The sequence below is a fragment of the Marmota flaviventris genome, chromosome 1, assembly GCF_047511675.1.
Source record: "Marmota flaviventris isolate mMarFla1 chromosome 1, mMarFla1.hap1, whole genome shotgun sequence".
NCBI lineage: Eukaryota > Metazoa > Chordata > Mammalia > Rodentia > Sciuridae > Marmota > Marmota flaviventris.
In genome coordinates, this window is record NC_092498.1 from 160,276,159 (window position 1) to 160,294,320 (window position 18,162).

Below are 18,162 nucleotides of genomic sequence, written 5' to 3' on the forward strand. Positions count from 1 at the left end.
TTCCCAGGTCAGCTCCCTGCCCAGGAGCTGGACCAACATTGTGGAAGTATGTTGGCCACTTTAGATCATGAGTGGGTCCCCATCTCCCAAGCCAAAAGCCAAGGGCAGACTCCCCGCCATTGTCTGGAGGCACCTGCATTAATTGGCCTCCGAGTTCATCTTAGACCACCCCAGTCCCCTGCCGGGCAGGGCTGGCCTTTCTACCCTGGGGACTTAGAAGCTGCTGTGTCTGCTAGTTGAACATTCCTCCACAGGTTCCTGGTACCTTGTATCTGAAGGACATTGCAGTGTGCAGTTTTCAATACAGGAGGGCCATTCGGCTAATGTCCACCCGTACACATACAGGCACGGGCATCAGCTACATGTTCAGGTATACATTCCAGGAGGTCAGGTACCCTTATTTACCCACTGTGCCCCCCGGGCTCCAACACAGGCACAATCATCAACACATACTTGTTGGTACAGTGAGTTTGTTGCAGGTTAGTCAGAGGAGGGCCTCGGATAATATTCTGCCATCGGTGTACCAGATGCTTCTGTCCAGCATGTTTTTAATATACACAGGGTCCCTTTAAGAAGCTTGAAAGGAATTGGGGTGGGGTGCGAGCCTGTGATCCAAGTGGCTCGGAAGGCTGAGGCAGGAGGATCATGAGTTCAAAGCCAGCCTCAGCAAAAGTGATGCCGTAAGCAACTCAGGGAGATCCTGTCTCTAAATAAAATATAAAAAAGGGCTGGGGATGGGGCTCAGGGGTTGAGCACTCCTTGGTTCAATCCCCTGTACCAAAAATAAAATAAAAGCTGGTGTCTCACCTAAGAGAATGAGGCAAATGACAATCACAGTAATGCAAACCTGATCCCAGGCTGTCACTAGTTCGAAACTGAATTTACTTTCAAGTCCCAAGTCCTTAGGGAGGTAATCTAGAAAAGACATACAAGTTAACTTTAATTTTGGGAGATATATATATATATATATATATATATATATATATATATATATATAGCTTTTCTTTTGAACAATCCAGGGTGTAACCAGATAAAAGACAGCATCATAAATAATTAGCATGCTCACAGAAAATAAAAATCATATTTGAAAATTTTACAAACACACAGAATAGTTAAGTATATATATATCCCAGAGTGCCAACAAGAGTTTCGATACTGAATGCATTTTCAAATCTATTTTCAAATGCATTTTCAAATCATTTAAATGATTTTGAGATGGATCATAAAGTTAAGTCTTACCAAAGAAGAAATGTAAAACTCTTCCAGAATACTCTGTATTTAGCCCACTAATATGCCACTTGTGTATGCCAGTCAATGGCAGTTTAGTGGTGGCACAGTTTGGAGAGCACATTCTCACGATGCACCTGTACTTCTCTGCCAAATAGAGGGACAAGATTTAGATGGCATTTAAAAGGGACTCCAAGGTATAATTCAACTGAGAAGCAGTTTTGCAACCTTATTCCAAATTGTATCTGTCATTGTGTATTAAAGTGAAGCTAAATGAGTCACTTATTTTGGAGGTGAGAAAGGCTATTATAATTTGAAAAATGATCCAGGCCTTGCCAGTGGATTCCAAATGTACATTCTCTTTATGGTGAAGTCACCTCTCTAGTTAAAGAGATTCAAATCTTCCAGGTCATCTAGGCATAGTGGCACATACCTGTCATCCCAGTAGCTTGGGAGGCTGAGGCAGGAGGCTTGGCGAGTTCAAAGCCAGCCTCAGCAAGGCCCTGAGCAACTTAGCAAGTCCCTGTCTCTAAATAAAATATAAAAAGGGGCTGAGAATGTCACTAGTTGGTTAAGCACCCCGAGTTCAATCCCCAGTCCTTAAACCAATCAATCAATCAATCTTCCAGGCTAGAGATTTATTGTATGGACATTTTAGGGTCCTGGAAGCCCTCGTGTGGCATGCTGGTGTATAAGCACATGTGTGTGGTAAGCGGGTAAAAGCACAGGGGCATTCTCTGCAGCAGGAAGTTCCAGCACTTTCCTCACACTCTCTCAGTGGGGTAGGGTTGCCAGAAAGGTCTTTTTCTCCAGTTCAGGGGAAAGATACGGTGGAAGAGGTTAAAGTTAGGTTTCAAGGGGCCAATGGTCCAAGAAGGCTGTAGTGCAGGGACCCAGAGTAACCTTACAAAACAGATAGCAGGCTGGGCACAATGGCACACACCTGTAATCTAATCAGCTCTGGAGGCTGGGGCAGGAGGATCTCAAGTTCAAAGCCAGCCTCAGCAAACATAAGGCACTAAAAAACTCAGTGAGATCCTGTCTCTAAATAAAATACAAAAAAAGGACTGAGGATGTGGCTTAGTGATTGAGTGCTCCTGAGTTCAATTCCCAGTACCCACCCAAAAAGGAAATGATGGTTGGTGGACATTGCCTTGAGATCCTCCCACCTCAGCCTCCCAAGCTACTAGGATTACAGGCATGCGCCACCGCACCCAACCATAATTCCACGTTTTTTCTACATATTGTGGTGTGTGGGTGCACACCAACAGTGTGCTGATCTTGTGCATGGTTGTTTATAATATTGATACCTTTCTAGGGGACACATGAAAAGAAAAACATATCCCCACTGGCATGCAAAAGAGAAGGGGTGTCTTATCTGTCTTGGTCATTTTCTCATCCTGATATCTTCACTGTTGCTCTGGGGAGCTAGAGGACAGGGGTCACCTCTTGGGACAGAGATCCGACACCTGGCCTGATAGTCAATGCACAGTGGTTGAGGTGGACGGGGTCCAAGTTCTGTTCCAGGGCTTGGAGTGCTAATCTATCCACCTCTGGGCTGAGCTCTTCATCATCAGTGAGAACAGGGTGTTGTGGTGTTGGCGGTGATGTTTGTCTCCACCTAAAGGCCAATGCATTTTCCTGGTGTCTTCGCCAGTTTCGCATCCCCTTGGATCGGATGGAATTAAGCCTCACTTACAGTTTCCCCAAGTGTAGGATACGGTCCTCGGATGTCTCTGATGATAACACCTGATGGAAGAGTTGAGGGAACTGAGATGCTTGAGGTTGAAGATCTTATAAACTACTTTAAAAAACACAAGCTCACCAGGATCCGTTGGAGAGGATGGAGATGCCCTTCCTCTCCCCCTTTACCATGACGCTCAAGCACGTAACTATGGTGATGTGACATCTCTTACACAGGAGGCAGGATTCTATGAGTTTTATTTTGAATAGGGGAAACGGAATACCTGGAATCACCACAGTCTTTTATTAAAGAAAATAGGAGCTAAATTATTTTATTTTCCACCCATCATTTTTCTTCTCGGTAGGTTTTGTTCTCTGTTCCCTTGCCATTCAAAGAGCGTTTCATGAAATGGGAAGGGCCTCTGCTTAGCTGGTTTTAATGAACAGGAACTTGCTTGTTCTCTTAAAATTTAATTGGAACTCCCCTGCGAATGCTACTTAGACTGTGGATAAGTTGCAAGTTTAAGGAGGCTGACCCCCCAGGAATCAACCATATATAAAGTTCAGTCTTGACTTTTTTTTTTTTTTTTTTTTTGGTACCAGAGATTGAACCCAGGGGCTCTTACCCACTGAGCCACATCCCCAGCCCTTTTTTTGTATTTTATTTAGAGACAGGGTCTCACTGAATTGCTTAGGGCCTCACTAAGTAGCTGAGGCTGGCTTTGAACTCTCGATCCTCCTGTCTCAGCCTCTCGAGCAGCTGGGATTATAGGTGTGCACCACTGGTCTTGACTTTTAAACCACATCTGAAAAATTGATTAGCTAAGAATTTTTGTTGGTTGGTTTTTCTTTCCACTTTTTTTTTAATTGGTGCATTATCATCATGTTTGCTTCTGCAGTATTGGGCATTGAAGTCCAGGCCTCACCCATGCTGGACAACTGAGCTACCTCCCTCATCTTCTCCCTGTTCTAGAAGAACTGATGGCAAACCTTTAGAGAGGACTTGTGTGTTTTATTATCAAAAGATGCAACATATGGTACCCCAAGGGGCCTTTTAGCCCTGATTGTATTTCTTCTAGATGTTATACCCTATGGCTAAACCACTCCTGGTATTTTGTGTCACATGTTTTTGTCGAGAAATGAGGAGGTTAAAGCCGATCCATCATGCAGTAAACCAACCCAGTGTCTCAGCTCAGAACCTATGATGAGAATTAGATTTGTTTTCCGCTACAGCCCAGAGAACAGGGTGCTTTGTGATTATGTCTTTCTGTCTGGCCTGCCCCTCTATCTGTCTGCCAATCATTTGGGGATTTATCTGCATTGTGCATTCACTGGAGAAGGAGGACGCCCAAAGGTTGTTGATGTATTTATGCACGGTGTTTGCAAAAGTGCCCCACCAGAGCCGAGCTGGTGGGAAAACGCCCACTGGGAGAACCGGCAATGATCTCTTGCTTACTTTCAGCAACCACTGGAAAGGAAAGACAGCCAGAGTAGTTCTCAACACAGCGCTTCCAGCCACCGGAGCCTGCACACGGCGTCCCCGAGTCACAACACGCAGGTGCTCCCAGAGTACCCACCCACCGAGGCTCCCGCTCCAGATCAGACCAACAGCTCTGGGCAGAAGAAACCAGATCCTTTTAAAATCTGGGCCCAGTCCAGGAGCATGTATGAAAACCGACGTGAGTAGTGCCCCCGGGCTGCCTGCCCCACTCCCCTCCCCTGGGCTGGGCTCCTCCAACACAGCAAGGCTCCGAGTGTAAACTGGACCAGGGTATATCAGGATGAGGACCAGGCTCCTCAGAAAGCACCATCTGCTGGATCTCCATTTGGAGGCTCCGTTATGTCTCCAGGTTGGGAAACAGGGTAGAAAGGGATGCTCATCTAATCCCCAGCCTGGAGAAAAACCCGCTTATTTTTCTCTGTAGTTGAAAGAAGGGGCAGATAAGAATGGCTGTCTCCTACATTATTACCTGAGCTGGAGTCTTGCAAGACAGTCTGATAGATAATAGAACCTAAATATGTGTGGGTGGTAAGAGGAAAATATGAGGTAACGAGGTAACGAGGAGAAATTAAATGCTTACTTTGTGGTCGCTTGGTTTTGAAAAATACTGGTAATTTTTTTTTAATGATTCTCAATTTTTCTAAACATGCTCTCCAAAAAAAAGGGGGGGGGGGGGTGAATCAGGCTTTAATTATTTATATAGTGAGTAAGTGTTTTCTTTGGTTTTACCTTTCCTATAAGAATAAGTTAGTGACGGTGTACTCTGTGACTTCTTGGCTTTGATAAGCCTGTTAAATCCTTTCTGTTTAACTTTTCCTCTTTATTATGAAATGATTTCCAAAAAGAATTCACCATGAATGATACTCATTTATCTCAACAGTGAAAGTTCTTACAAAGTTTGAATTTTAGATGGTGCTCGTTGAGCCTTTTTGGGGGGTGTGGCAACTTCTGACATTCTCTCCTGATCAGGGGCGGCCCACCCGTGACCTCTCTGCCTCTCCTTTTCCCTCTTTCGCATGGAGTGGAAAAGACTGTCAGGAGAGGGAACGTAGGGTGGAAGGGCATGAGAGACTGGAAGAGAGAAGAGCATCACTTAGCTGTTCCCTTTGTCCCTGTCACCCCTACCATGGCTATAGTTCTAGCCACAGCTATGGTCACCTCTCAACCAGGGTCCCCATGGAGGTCATGGCGCAGAGGTTGGTGAGGGGTCGGCCTTGGCTCCTTTGCTTGTGGGAGGGCATCAGCTGGGAGACCACAGCTGCTCTGTGGCCCCAACAGGAGGAAGGCCAGCAGCCCTGCCCGGGAAGGAAAATTGGTGACAGCCCTGGGTGGAACGCAGCAGTAGGGGGCCTAGGAGAGGCTGGAGACTTGCTCAGGGGCCCTTCATCCTTTTCCTCCTCAAGGGAGGGATGCCCTAGCCATTGAGCACAACAGTGCCTGCCATTACGTAGGCTGCTTTGGCTGATGGCTCCCTATACCGGGAGAAGCCAGCTAATTTGCAAAGGCATTTATTTAGTCCACGGACCAGAAAGACACCACTGAGGTCCCCCAGAGACCAGGCTGAGGGAATGAGGTTCCATTTGGAATATCCCTCCCTCACACACTGGAGGTGCAAGCACAGGCTGAGCATCCCTGGCTGTCTTAGTTTTTCACTTCTGGGACTAAAGGAACCGACTAGCACAATTATAGAGAAGGAAGCGTTTATTTGGGAGCTCATGGTGTCAGGTCAGAGGTCTCAGTCCATGGACAGCAGGCTCCATTTCTCAGGGCTCCAGGGGAGCAGGACATCATGGAGGAAGAGAGTGGTGGAGGGAAGCAGCTCACATGGTGATCAGGAAGCAGAGAGAGACTCCACTCTCCAGAGACAAATAGAGACCCCCAAAGCCACGCCCCCAATGCCCCCTCCTCCAGCCACACCCACCTGCCTCCAGCTACCACCCAGTTAATCCCATCAGGGGTCCATTCACTGGTTGGGTTAAGGCTGTCACAACCCAGTCATGTCTCCTCTGAACCTTCTTGCACTGTCTCACATGTGAGCTTTGGGGGACACCTCACACCCAAACCATAACACTGACACAAAACTGGCAACCAGAAGTATTTCAGATTTTGGAATTTTTCACCTTTTGCAATATTTGCATTTCCATAATGAGATATCCTGGGGCTAGAATCCCAGTCTAAACATAAAATTCATTTGCATTCCATATGGACCTTATACACATACCCTGAAAGTAATATTATACATTTTTAATAATTTTGTACATGAAACTAAGTTTGGTGGTGTCGGACTTCCTACTTGTGGTGCTGTGTCGGCATTTAAAAAGTTTCCAATTCTGGAGCATGTTAGATTTTTAGATTAGGGATGCTCAATTAGTAAGAGCCTGGGGTCCATCCTCACAACGTCTCCTCCCTCATTATAATGATTTCACTTAAATAAGAAAAAAAAAAACTACTGAAGAATGTTTTCCAAAGGGGTCGTATTTTCATATTCCCTACACATTCCTCTCTAACCATGAGACTCCTCCAATCAATGCCCAGCTTCAGGGGATGTTGGTATATTATTGCTTTATTGACCACACTCCTGCTTTTCTCAGTATAGTACACATTTATGATTGAGTTTTCCATGTATGAATCTCACTGTGATAAAATAGATCACGCTTTGAAGGGCTGGCAGCGCCCTCCTGGATTGGCAAGACCATTCTCCTGCACCTGTTCGATAGGAGGCTCCAACTCATTTTCACCCAGATGGGAACAGCATTTCTTAGGATTTGGGTCTTTCATCCAATTTTTATGAAAGTTTCCACCAGAATAAAATAATATCTAATGTGACCATAACCAGCTGCTGTCAGCATTGAAATGGCCCAAATGGCAGCTGGAATGAAATATTTGGGATGGTTTCAGTTCTGCGCCTTCACTTTCTTTAACATCGAAGGAATCAGATAGAACAGCCCAAATGAGAATCCATTTCGTTGTGGTGATTGCAGGCTCCCTAATGGAGTGATAGCAGCAGCCTAATTGATGTGAAGATTCCCATGGATTTTCTCCTCCTTGCTAAGTGAGAAAAATGATGACACTTCCCCCACCCGTGGTAATTGTTCTGTAGCTGTCACAGTTTCTTTTTTTTTTCTTTTTTTTCCCTTTCACAGTGTGAATGAATGAACTTGAGTCAGTCTTGTCTTGGAATCAGGACTTTTTTTTTTTTTTTAATCCCAGATCAGTTTCTGCCATTGCCCTAGGTTATTTTGTATCTTGTCTTTTAAGAACCATAACAAAAATCTAGGGCATGCCCTGGGTAGCTTGATTCCCCGCCCCTCCCTGCACAGTGAAATGAGCAGAGCACTCCAGGAAAAAACATCAGAAGTCTACAGCAGTTCCTTAATTGTACCAGATGATCCCCTTTTGGTCGAGAATATCTTCCCCTTATATCTAATTTTATTGTTAAGGACAATGTGAAGATGAACAGATGAACACATTTTGCTTTTATTTTTTTTAAATTTTTTTGACACTGGGGATGGAACCCAGGGGTTCTTAATCACTGAACCACATCCCCAGCCCTTTTTAATATTTTATTTAGAGACAGGGTCTCATTGAGTTGCTTGGGGCCTCACTAAGTTTCTGAGGTTGACTTTGGACTCGTGATCCTCCTGCCTCAGCCTCCCGAGCTGTGGATGGCACCACTGCGCCCGGCTGAACACATTTTGATCACCTTCCTTCATAGGTCTAACTGTTTTATAAAATACCATATTCTTCAATGCCAAAACAGCATTGTCAAAATGAATCCGTCTGAATTACAGATGTTAATGAATCCTTTTGAAGGGTTTCAATGTTTGATTAAAAACAAAGACAAGCATTAAAGCCCTTTAAAAGCCCTGTTGTATTTTCTCCGGATAACATACCAATTGTGCACATGTCTTTAAAAACGACATTGACACAATCTTATTAGTAAATGTTCAGGAAAATTGGCTAGCATCCAGTAGCATTTATTTCCAAAGAATTTTTAAAGCTTGCCATTGCAATTTTGTCTAATTGCAGTATAGTTTGGAAAGAAAGAAAGAAAGAAAAAAAAAAGCTGAAAGTGCTCCTATCAACCAACATTGTCAACCTGTCCTGCTTTGGAGTGACTTGCTTAGAAGTTTGGAATTGGTGACTGAGCTCCTTCATCATGGAGCTAAGTCTAAGTCTAAGGAGCTCATGAGTACTTCTAGATTTTAAGCACTGTCATAATGATTCCTATTTTATGTGTTTGTTCAGAGCTTGGGGCAGATTTGACAATTGTGTGTCTGTGAGCATGAGACTATTCTGGTTTGAATTGCCTAAAATTGACCTGGACTGGCCTTAGTACAGGGAGGAGTTCCATCAGGAACTTCATACACTCCTAAATAAATATGAGTGTCGCAGTGTCACAGATATACCAATTTTTTTTTTCTCAAAAGGCAATGAGGGTTTAGATGAACCTTCTGTAGATTGAGACATGATTGAAACAAGTTCATCGGAGAATGTATTTTAGAGTCTAATTAAATGTGAAGAGCCTAAGGTGGTAAAGGGAGTCATAGGAACTCTCCGTGGTACAATTAGAAATTCTAGCTCTTTGACAAGTAAAGCATCATGAAAAAAAGAAGCCAAAATATGAAAAAGAAAAACCATCAAATCATAGTCCTTAAAATCCATAGCAGCCATGACCCACTGTACCGAGGGGCACGATCCCTCACAAATCACAACTGAGCTGAAATGAACTAACAGAGAATGTACATGAAGCTTTGCAAAACTGTGAAATTAATATTCCAGCTATGTCACCTTCGCCTGCATCGGGATTGAGCAAGGGGGAAAGAGAGAGAGAAATCAGTTCCACGAATTTTGGAGAATGTCAGAGTAAGGACCCTGCTGTGGACTTGTATTTCTCCATTATCATTCATCCTGTTCCGTGTTCCCATCTGTCAGGGGACCTGGGGGGAAAGTCAGAAGAGGGAGGGGGGGATAATGTGCCCTGAAGGGAAGCCAGTGGCCTGTCCCCTTAGCCTAGTGTCAACTATTGACAAGATGAGATAAGGCATGGTACACGTCTTCGACATTGTGTTTCTGTCCATGGGGACATCAGGAAGGTCTCTTTGAACCTGGTTCCTTCATTGTCTCCAGGTATCAAAGGAAGTCTTTTGAGTGCTTTATTGAGTTGTTACTGGCATTGCCCAAAGGAGAGTAACTGCTAAGATGGTTTCCCAGACAAGACTTAAAAATGAAGACAACTGGATAAGGTTTTCTTAGTTCTATGTGATTAGCCTCACTAAAATAAAAATAAAGTCATATTAATATAAAAATGGCTCTTATCCCACTGGTTTATTACAAACTTAATTCTAGCTGGGTACAATGGCTCATGCCTATAATCCCAGTGGCTCTGGAGGCTGAGGCAGGAGGATCGTAAGTTTGAGGCCACCTCAGCAGCTTAGCAAGGCCCTGATCAATTCAGTGAGACCCTGTCTCTAAATAAAATACAAAACAGGGCTAGGGCTATGGCTCAGTGGTCGAGTGCCCCTGAGTTCAATTCCAGGAACCAAAAAAACCCACTTAATTTTAATAGAATCTGCCTAAAATAGAGAATTAAACCTTTTGAGGTGAGCATTTGAGAAAGCTCAGTACCTCTATGAAGTGACATCAGAGGAGAGAGATTTAGGAATCCCATAATAAGTTTCAGCACTGATTCATCACCAAAGGTATATATTTGGGCAAATGACACTTCATTGGTGGAAAAGTCCATTTGTTAAGATGCTAAAGCTGAAGTACCAAAAGACTTGCTTTGTGCTGGGGTCTGTGTTTGTGTCTGTGTTTCCTGACTCATTGGTGGTGTCTTTAACATCCCGAGTGTCACTGGGCGGCTTTCTTTTCAACGGAGAACTCTCAGAGTAGATTTGCCATGTTCCCATTGATTCTCCAAAGGAAGCAAATGCTCTCTCTCTGGGGACTGAGCTGTGTGGTAAGCCTGAATCTGCAGCCACCCCCGCCCTACCTTGATGGCTGACACCTAAGTGTGCAACATCAGGCAAGAGGGGGCTCCATATGGTGTCCCTGTGGGGTGGGCAAATGTTCCAGTGTTAAGTGATACTAAGAAAAATGCGTCTGGGCTGGGGGTCTCTGCAGAGGCCCTTTCTCTGTTCCCAGAAAGGCCTCCTAGCCCCTGGCGGACTTCAGATAGGCCCTGAGGCTGACAAATAGCAGTGCTCTATTAGGATAATAACCCTCCTACTTGAGTGAACCAAAGACCAGATGCTGCTTGATTTAATTTGTTGTTTCAATGAGGCTATTACAGCAAATACCCTTTACCCATCGACTTGCACAGATATATACATACGTATATACAGTTACCTTAGTGTGCTCAATATTACTCTCCAATTGCTTTTACGGGCGTCTTATGATGTCGCAGAGCTTGTGTTCCGTGGCAGCTTAGCTACAGCAATTACAATAAAAGAGGATTGGATAAAAAGCACCTGTGTAAAGCCAGAGCATGCAGCTAGCTCAGGGAAAATAAGAGACTCAGAATCCTCTGGCTTGTACCTGCCTGACAGTTCCCTGCCTCCTGGTGTATTTAGTCACTCTACACCTGTAAAGGGACACTCTCGCTGACCAGAAAACTGCATAGCCATGTTCTTCATTTCTATATCCTACTGTACAAACTTGGGGAAAGAATAAAATTTTCACTACTCACCTCTTAAGCCCTAAATCCCATTAATTAAACAAACCAGAAAGTATGCAGAACAGTGTTTTGAAATCTCCATAAGGATCACAGCAACTAAATTATATATGTTCTCTTTAAATAAAAGTGATGTCACTTTATAGGCCAAAAACACCCTATGTATACATTCATGTATATTTAAAAATTAAGTGAAAATAGCCCAAAAAAGGCTATTAATAAAAAAAAATTACCTTATTGAAGGAACAGAGTGGTATATAGAATTATTTCATGTATAGTAGTCATCTATTTTTCTGGAAATTTGTTTTAAAAAATGACATTTTTATTTTAAAGCCCTTAAGCATTACTGAGTGCTAAACATAAGATATCAAGTTATTGGGTAATAAATGAGTATTTCAATGTTGAAATATAGGCAGATTCTGGAATAAAGTAGTCATTTTAACAATGAGTTGTGTGGTTGGTTAATCTGGATTGCTTTTGTACTGGGGAATTGAACCCAGGGGTCCTTAACCACTGAGCCACACCCCCAGCCCTTTTTTCCTATACTTTACCTAGTGACAAGGTCTCACTGAGTTGCTTAGGTCCTTGCTGCTGAGGCTGGCTTTGAACTCATGATCCTCCTGCCTTAGCCTCCCAGGCCTCTGGGATTACAGGCATGTGCCATCATGCCTGGCATGGAACTTTTTTGTTATCATGAAAGGTTGACTATCTTTTTCAGTGATGATATTAAAATCCTGTAAACTTTGCATTTGGTTTTTTGTTTTTGTTTTTTCAGAGCTGGGGAGCTAAACCAGGGCCTGGCAAATAGGAAAGCACTCTACCACTGAGCTACCCCCAATCCTTGAGAGTAAATATTTTGGTGAAAATGACCTAACAAATCAAATTATTAGTTTTACTCATCTTGATTATCTTTAGGAAGAAAAAAGTGACTTAAACAAAAATTAGGGGCTGGGGTTGTAGCTCAGTGGTAGAGCATTTGCCTTGCACGTAGGAGGCCCTGGGTTCGACCTCAGCACTACATTAAAAAAAATAAATAAAATAAGGTATGGTGTCCATCTACAATTAAAAAAAAAAAACACAAATTAGAATCGGGCATGGTAATGTACGTCTGTAATCCCAACAACTCAGGAGTCTGAGGTAGGAGGATCGCAAGTTTGAAGGCAGACCTTGGTCACTTAGCAAGATCCTGTTTCAAAAACCAAAAAGGGATAGGGATGTGGTAGACCTCCCCTGGGTCCAACCCCTGGTACATAAAAAGCAAAAAATAAACACAAATCGATCAGAAACACTTTTAAACCCAAGTTGTTTTCTTCCATTCCCTAGTTGATAAAGCTTTTTAATTTACTTAATTCCCTTACAACGATACTGAGAAAAGCAGTCAATGCCGATGCCTCTCTTAGGTGGCCCTAACGGTGTGGACTTGGTTAGGAATCATTAGTAATATCCTTTGAAGAACTTAGGGCCCAGTGACTGGTCCGTTTCTTGTGCCCGTGTCGTCTGTTACTCACCTGTCTAGATCCTCTGTCTGTCTGCCTGTGTCGAAATGCTTTCATCTGCTCAAGCCTTGGCAGTCTCGGTCCTATAATTGTGCTCATCTTTGAGCAGCCAAATAATCTGCCTTCCTTCTCCCCTCTCTGCAGTTCCCGACTACCAGGAACAGGACATCTTCCTCTGGAGAAAAGAGACTGGATTCGGATTTAGGATTCTAGGTGGAAATGAGCCGGGGGAACCTGTGAGTCTTGTCTGCTTCTTTCCTTAAGTGCTGTGTTCTGATACTTCACAGCAAATTGATCACAGTGACAGGCCGTGGAGACAGGAGTCCGGCTACACCCGGCTCTGACTCTCATCCTGAGCAGTGCGGGATTCTCCTGGGCTTTTGCAGAGCTTTTTTTTTTTTCTTTTTTGACATGAGGAAGAAGGGAAGAGATCCTTAAAGTTCATAGTCTGTAGACTATGGCAGCTGAGGGTAGCAAAAGAAAAGCAGAAGTGGGGTGCGCACCCACAACTAAGGCCAGGGCCTGGTCCCCTTAGCTAAGTCTGTTCCTCTGCCCACAAGTAGGGGGCTTTGTAGGGTATGTGGCTGGTGCACAGAGAAGACACCAAGCAGTGTGACAGACATGAGAGTAGGACCTTGTCTTGACCAGAGCCATGACAGAACCCTAAACAGGGGTCAGGAAACATGGGCCTGAGCTTCTTTGGGTTTAGAATCAATGCAGCATAACATGACAGGGTTTTCTTTTGACAGGAGTAAAGAGAACTAGAGATGTGTGTTGTTCGTTTCTTTTTGATAACTGCTGCCACTGTTATTCATTAAGCACCGACTGTTTGCCAAGTACTGTTTTAAAGCCTTTTCACGTACTTTTCATCCATCTGATCCATGAGTTTTTCCCCAATTTTCAAATCAGAAGATAAAAATGCAGAAAGGTTAATTAACTTGCCCAAGATCACAGAGACACTGACAAGGGTCCAGGAGCAGAATCCATATTGTTAGACACTGTTTTGTCCAAGTCCCTTGTAAACTCCAGGTGTCGCATGAAGGTGATTGTAGTATTACCTACTACAGAGAAGGCAAGGTACACACAAATACTTCAGCTCAAGTTTAATGAATGGCAAGTATAACAGGCAGACATTAAATATAAAGAGTGGTCTGTTTTCAGGTGCTAAATAAAACCCACAGAAATGGGGATCTCAGGCCAGAACTTGCTGAACTCATCCATTCATTGGATCGTGTTCGTCGGGCACGCCCTATTGCTAGGCCTAGCGCTGAACCCTTAAAAAAGAGTCATGTTAGAATTAAAATGAGCAGGATTTTATGAAAGGAGTTTTCCTGGGTAGAGAGGAAAGGAAAAAAGAGTTCATAAATGAGGGGGGTAAAGGGATTCATTTCTCTAAAGGGGAAAAAGAAAGAGTGTCACCAGCATACCACAGATAAACATCCAGGAACAAAGCAAGAAACAGTTATTCTTTTCTCAATTTCAAAATGGTTGTTGCACCGAGAACAATGACTTATACAGTAGGTGCTCAGTAAATGCTGGTGGCATGCATGCGGACCCAAGTGAATGAATTGAATTATTCCTAGAAATGAGGAGGCCGTCGGTATAACAGTAAATCAGGAGGGCAACGTTTCACCCATCGTCCATTACCCAACAGATTTATATTGGTCACATCGTACCACTGGGTGCTGCTGACACAGACGGCCGCCTGAGGTCTGGCGATGAATTAATCTGTGTGGATGGGACACCAGTAATCGGGAAATCACACCAGCTCGTGGTCCAGCTTATGCAACAAGCTGCCAAACAGGGCCACGTCAATCTCACAGTGCGGCGAAAAGTGGTGTTTGCTGGTACGTTTTCTCATTCATTCCTCCTGTGCTCTGTCATTTCTGTGTCTGCCTCCTCAAGCTTCTATTTTAGTAAATGTTTGCAAATGTGATGGAGCTCAGGATTTCCAGATGGTTTGCTTCTCTCCAACCCTGCAAAATGACTGTCATTCAAAAGTACTTTAATGTGCCATTTGCATATGTTCAGCAAAGGTTTCTAGAAGGATCTCCTTGAATATAGATGACCTGCCCACCCTCCCCTCACCAACTAGGACTTAGCCAGCCTCTTCATTTGATGATAATCCTCAACAAAAGAGGTCATTAGGAATGTCTGAAAAGTTGCAGCTTCAAAATTGAGAGAATCAAACTTAGGTTTGTACTGCAAAAAAAAAAAAATGTCTATAGAAAGGTTAATGCTAGTGTACCCTGTGATTGCTTGTCATATATATTAAACCAAACTTCTCTATTTCCTTTTTTTTTTTTTTTTTTTGGTACTGGGGGTACTGGGGATTGAACCCAGGGCATTCAACCACTGAGCCACATCCCCAGGCCTTTTTAATATATTATTTAGAGACAGGGTCCTACTAAGTTGCTTAGAGCCTCACTAAATTGCTAAGGCTGACTTTGAACTTGCAATCCTCACATCTCAGCCTCCTGAGCCCCTGGGATTATAGGCATGTACCACCCTACCCAGCTATTTCCCTCTGTTACAAACAAACAAACTGTGGAACTGGCTACTTCTAAGCCATCTGTGATTGTTTCCTCATGACCTGAAGCTTCAAATTCTAGTTCTCAAGATATTACATATCCCTTCCTGCTTAGCTCAAAAATAACTTTCTCTCTACAAAATGCCCTCCTTCTTCCACATATCTTCAAATTTTACATTTCCTGTTTGCCTTTCTTGTGACTCATGGCTTACTTCTGTATCAGAATCTACCATTCTTAAAATTTGTTCGTTTTAGGTACCCGTGGCAATTAACTGTATTTTGACATAGTATATATACATGGAGCATAACTTCCAACAGAATCTGCCATTTGAAACAGCTCGTGATGTAAAAGTCTGACCTTTCCATTGGCTAACCAGCTTCCTAAAAGCATATACCTTAATTGTTGACCCTTGTATGCAGTCTCCCACCCCAAAGCCTGTAAGACAGCCCAGAATGTAGAAAAGGAAGACTGAGGGTTGCATCGACTGAATTACTAAAGCAATATGACATCAGATATTAACAATTCTCCATAGTTATTATTAGTATAACAAATACCTATCAGATAAAATTAATTGGTTTCTTTTTTTTAAATGAGTGTAACTAACTTTAAGTGGTATGTAATTAATTATAGAATTAAGATATTAAATTCCAGTGTGAGAGTCCTACCTACTGCAGCCCAGTGCTAATCAGTCATAGATTATGTTCCTAGAGCTCATTTACAGCCTCACAATCCTTTTTAACGTAGTATTCTGTTAAGGCAGCAGTAGTCAGCTAAAATTGGTTTTTGAGAAGAGTTCAAGGAAAAAAAAAAAAAAGGGAAAGGATTTTACTTCCCTGGCTCAAATAAAAATAGTGAGGCGTGTGGGCTCTTTGTTTTACGTTTATTTTTTTTAATTTTTAATATTTTAGATATTTAACTGTGGATAAAAGGCATGTTAAACCTGTGAAGAGACATTATGTCAAGTGAAATGAGCTAATCACAGGAGAAAAATGATTGTGTGATTCGGCCTTCGTGAGGTTTCTAGAGTGGTAAAATTCATAGAAACAAACCAGTAGAGCAACAGAGTTTGGAGATGGACATTGATAGTGGTTGTACAACAACCATAATGTACCTATGCCCCTGAATTGTGCACTTCTGAATGTTTATAAAGTTCAAATTTATGTTCTGCATGTTTTTCACAATTAAAAAAAAAAAACAAAAAACAACCCTATGGAAGGAGAAGCTTTGGGAGATAAATATAGCCTCCTCCACTACCTGGACACCACATGCATTTTGATTTTGGCACGGTTGGTCCCAGGTCCTCTGTTGGCTTTAACTTTGTCAGCTGACAAAGCCATACAACTGGAATGGTGACTGAATTTGGAAGGGGGTTAATGCTCCCAGTCGTGTGGTTAGGGCAGATGCTGACATGTGGAAACTAGGAAGAAAAGTTATATGTGCCTCTTACAGGTGTTGTCCCTGATCCAATGTGTAGAAACCTTAATGGTTCAGTCCCCTTACAGTCACCTACATGAGAAAAACAAACTCTGGGCAGAAATGTGATTCAGAGGGCATGGCAAGATGACTGTGTGGCTCAGGCTGTCTGTGAGGCCAAGATGGTAGCCATCATTGATACAGTCCCTGTCCGTGCTTGCTATCCATTGCCCTTTGTGCAACAGGGAGCTATTTCAGAGTGGGCTAGTCTTGCTGCCAACTTGAATATGCTGTAGCAGTACGAGATTTGGGGTTCCTCTTTGGATCAGTGTTCTTGGCCACCACATGGTTAGTGTTCCTAAGAAAGGCTGTTTTCCATTCAGGTATTGAGTTCTGTGAGGCCAGGGGCCGCTGTCCCACATCCACCTGATGATTTCAGGTGTTGGAGGTAGGGGAAGGTGGAAGGGGTGGCAGGGCACGTTTTTTGGTGGTGTCAAGATTTAGACGTGAACCATGTGCAATGTTGCATGCCTATAATCCCAGAGGCTTATAAGGCTGAGGCAGGAGGATCGTGAGTTCAAAGCCAGCCTCAGCAACAGTGAGGCCCTGAGCAACTCAGTGAGACCCTGTCTCTAAATAAAATACAAAATAGGGCTGGGGATGGGGCTCAGTGTTCCAGTGACCCTGAGTTCAATCCCTATTACACGCCCCCCTTCCCCCAAAAAAAAAAGAAAAAAAAAAAGACTCAGACGCAAATCTCTGTTGCAGTCCCGAAAACCGAGAACGAGGTGCCCTCGCCAGCCTCCTCCCACCACAGCAGCACCCAGCCGGCCTCGCTGACGGAGGAGAAGCGCACCCCACAGGGCAGCCAGAACTCCCTCAACACCGTGAGCTCGGGCAGCGGCAGCACCAGCGGCATTGGCAGCGGCGGCGGCGGGGGCAGTGGCGTGGTCAGCACCGTGGTCAGCACCGTGGTGCAGCCCTACGACGTGGAGATCCGGCGCGGGGAGAACGAGGGCTTCGGCTTCGTCATCGTGTCCTCGGTGAGCAGGCCCGAAGCAGGCACGACCTTCGGTGAGTGCTGAGCGCATTTGTCCGGGGTTCCCTCCGCGCCAGGGCAGGCTCTCTTGCCAGGGGAAGTCAGCCAGGATCTCATTAACAGAAACGCTTTAATGCTTTTTGCTTTGGGTAATTAGAGTCTTAATTGGGGATGGAGTCTCTTTGGGAGCTTTTTCCCTCCTAAAGTTTGGGGGAAAAAAAATTAACCCTTTTAGTTTTCATTCTAAATGTGTGATAGCAAAGCTTCAAGCCTACATGAGGTTTGCGTGAAACTTAAATAGCAACCCCTTGACAGCATGAAGTAGCTGAAGTGTTTGCCATACAGACTGTGGACACGTCCTAAGTAGAATATCCTTAATAGCAATGCCCTCAGAAAGTCTTCCAGGTTTATAAAAGGAGCATCAGGACACAAAAATGATCAGGAAAGAAAAAAAAAAAAAAGAGGTGTAAGGAGTTAAATGTGACATGAGGTGCTCTTCCCAACTCCTCTGTACCCTTTCTCTATCCCTATCTGAATATTTTAAATGTTTAAAGTAATATTTTCCTGTTTCTTGATCTAAGAATCTGGTTAAGATC

General features: G+C 43.6%; 1 protein-coding gene across 13 annotated transcripts in view; it reads left to right on the forward strand.

The window, feature by feature from the left end:
- Positions 1-18,162, forward strand: part of Magi1 (membrane associated guanylate kinase, WW and PDZ domain containing 1) — a 613,943-nt gene that overhangs the window by 575,068 nt on the left and 20,713 nt on the right. For 9 of the 13 annotated variants that reach the window (XM_071618445.1, XM_071618450.1, XM_071618457.1 and 6 more), the window contains exons 14-18: positions 4,373-4,589; positions 9,194-9,277; positions 12,728-12,819; positions 14,238-14,430; positions 17,296-17,601. In XM_071618445.1, the coding sequence (XP_071474546.1) occupies positions 4,373-4,589; positions 9,194-9,277; positions 12,728-12,819; positions 14,238-14,430; positions 17,296-17,601 (892 nt within the window). The remainder of the gene's footprint in view (positions 1-4,372; positions 4,590-9,193; positions 9,278-12,727; positions 12,820-14,237; positions 14,431-17,295; positions 17,602-18,162) is intronic. The other 4 variants (XM_071618463.1, XM_071618473.1, XM_027954532.2 and 1 more) reach the window with 1 other exon arrangement.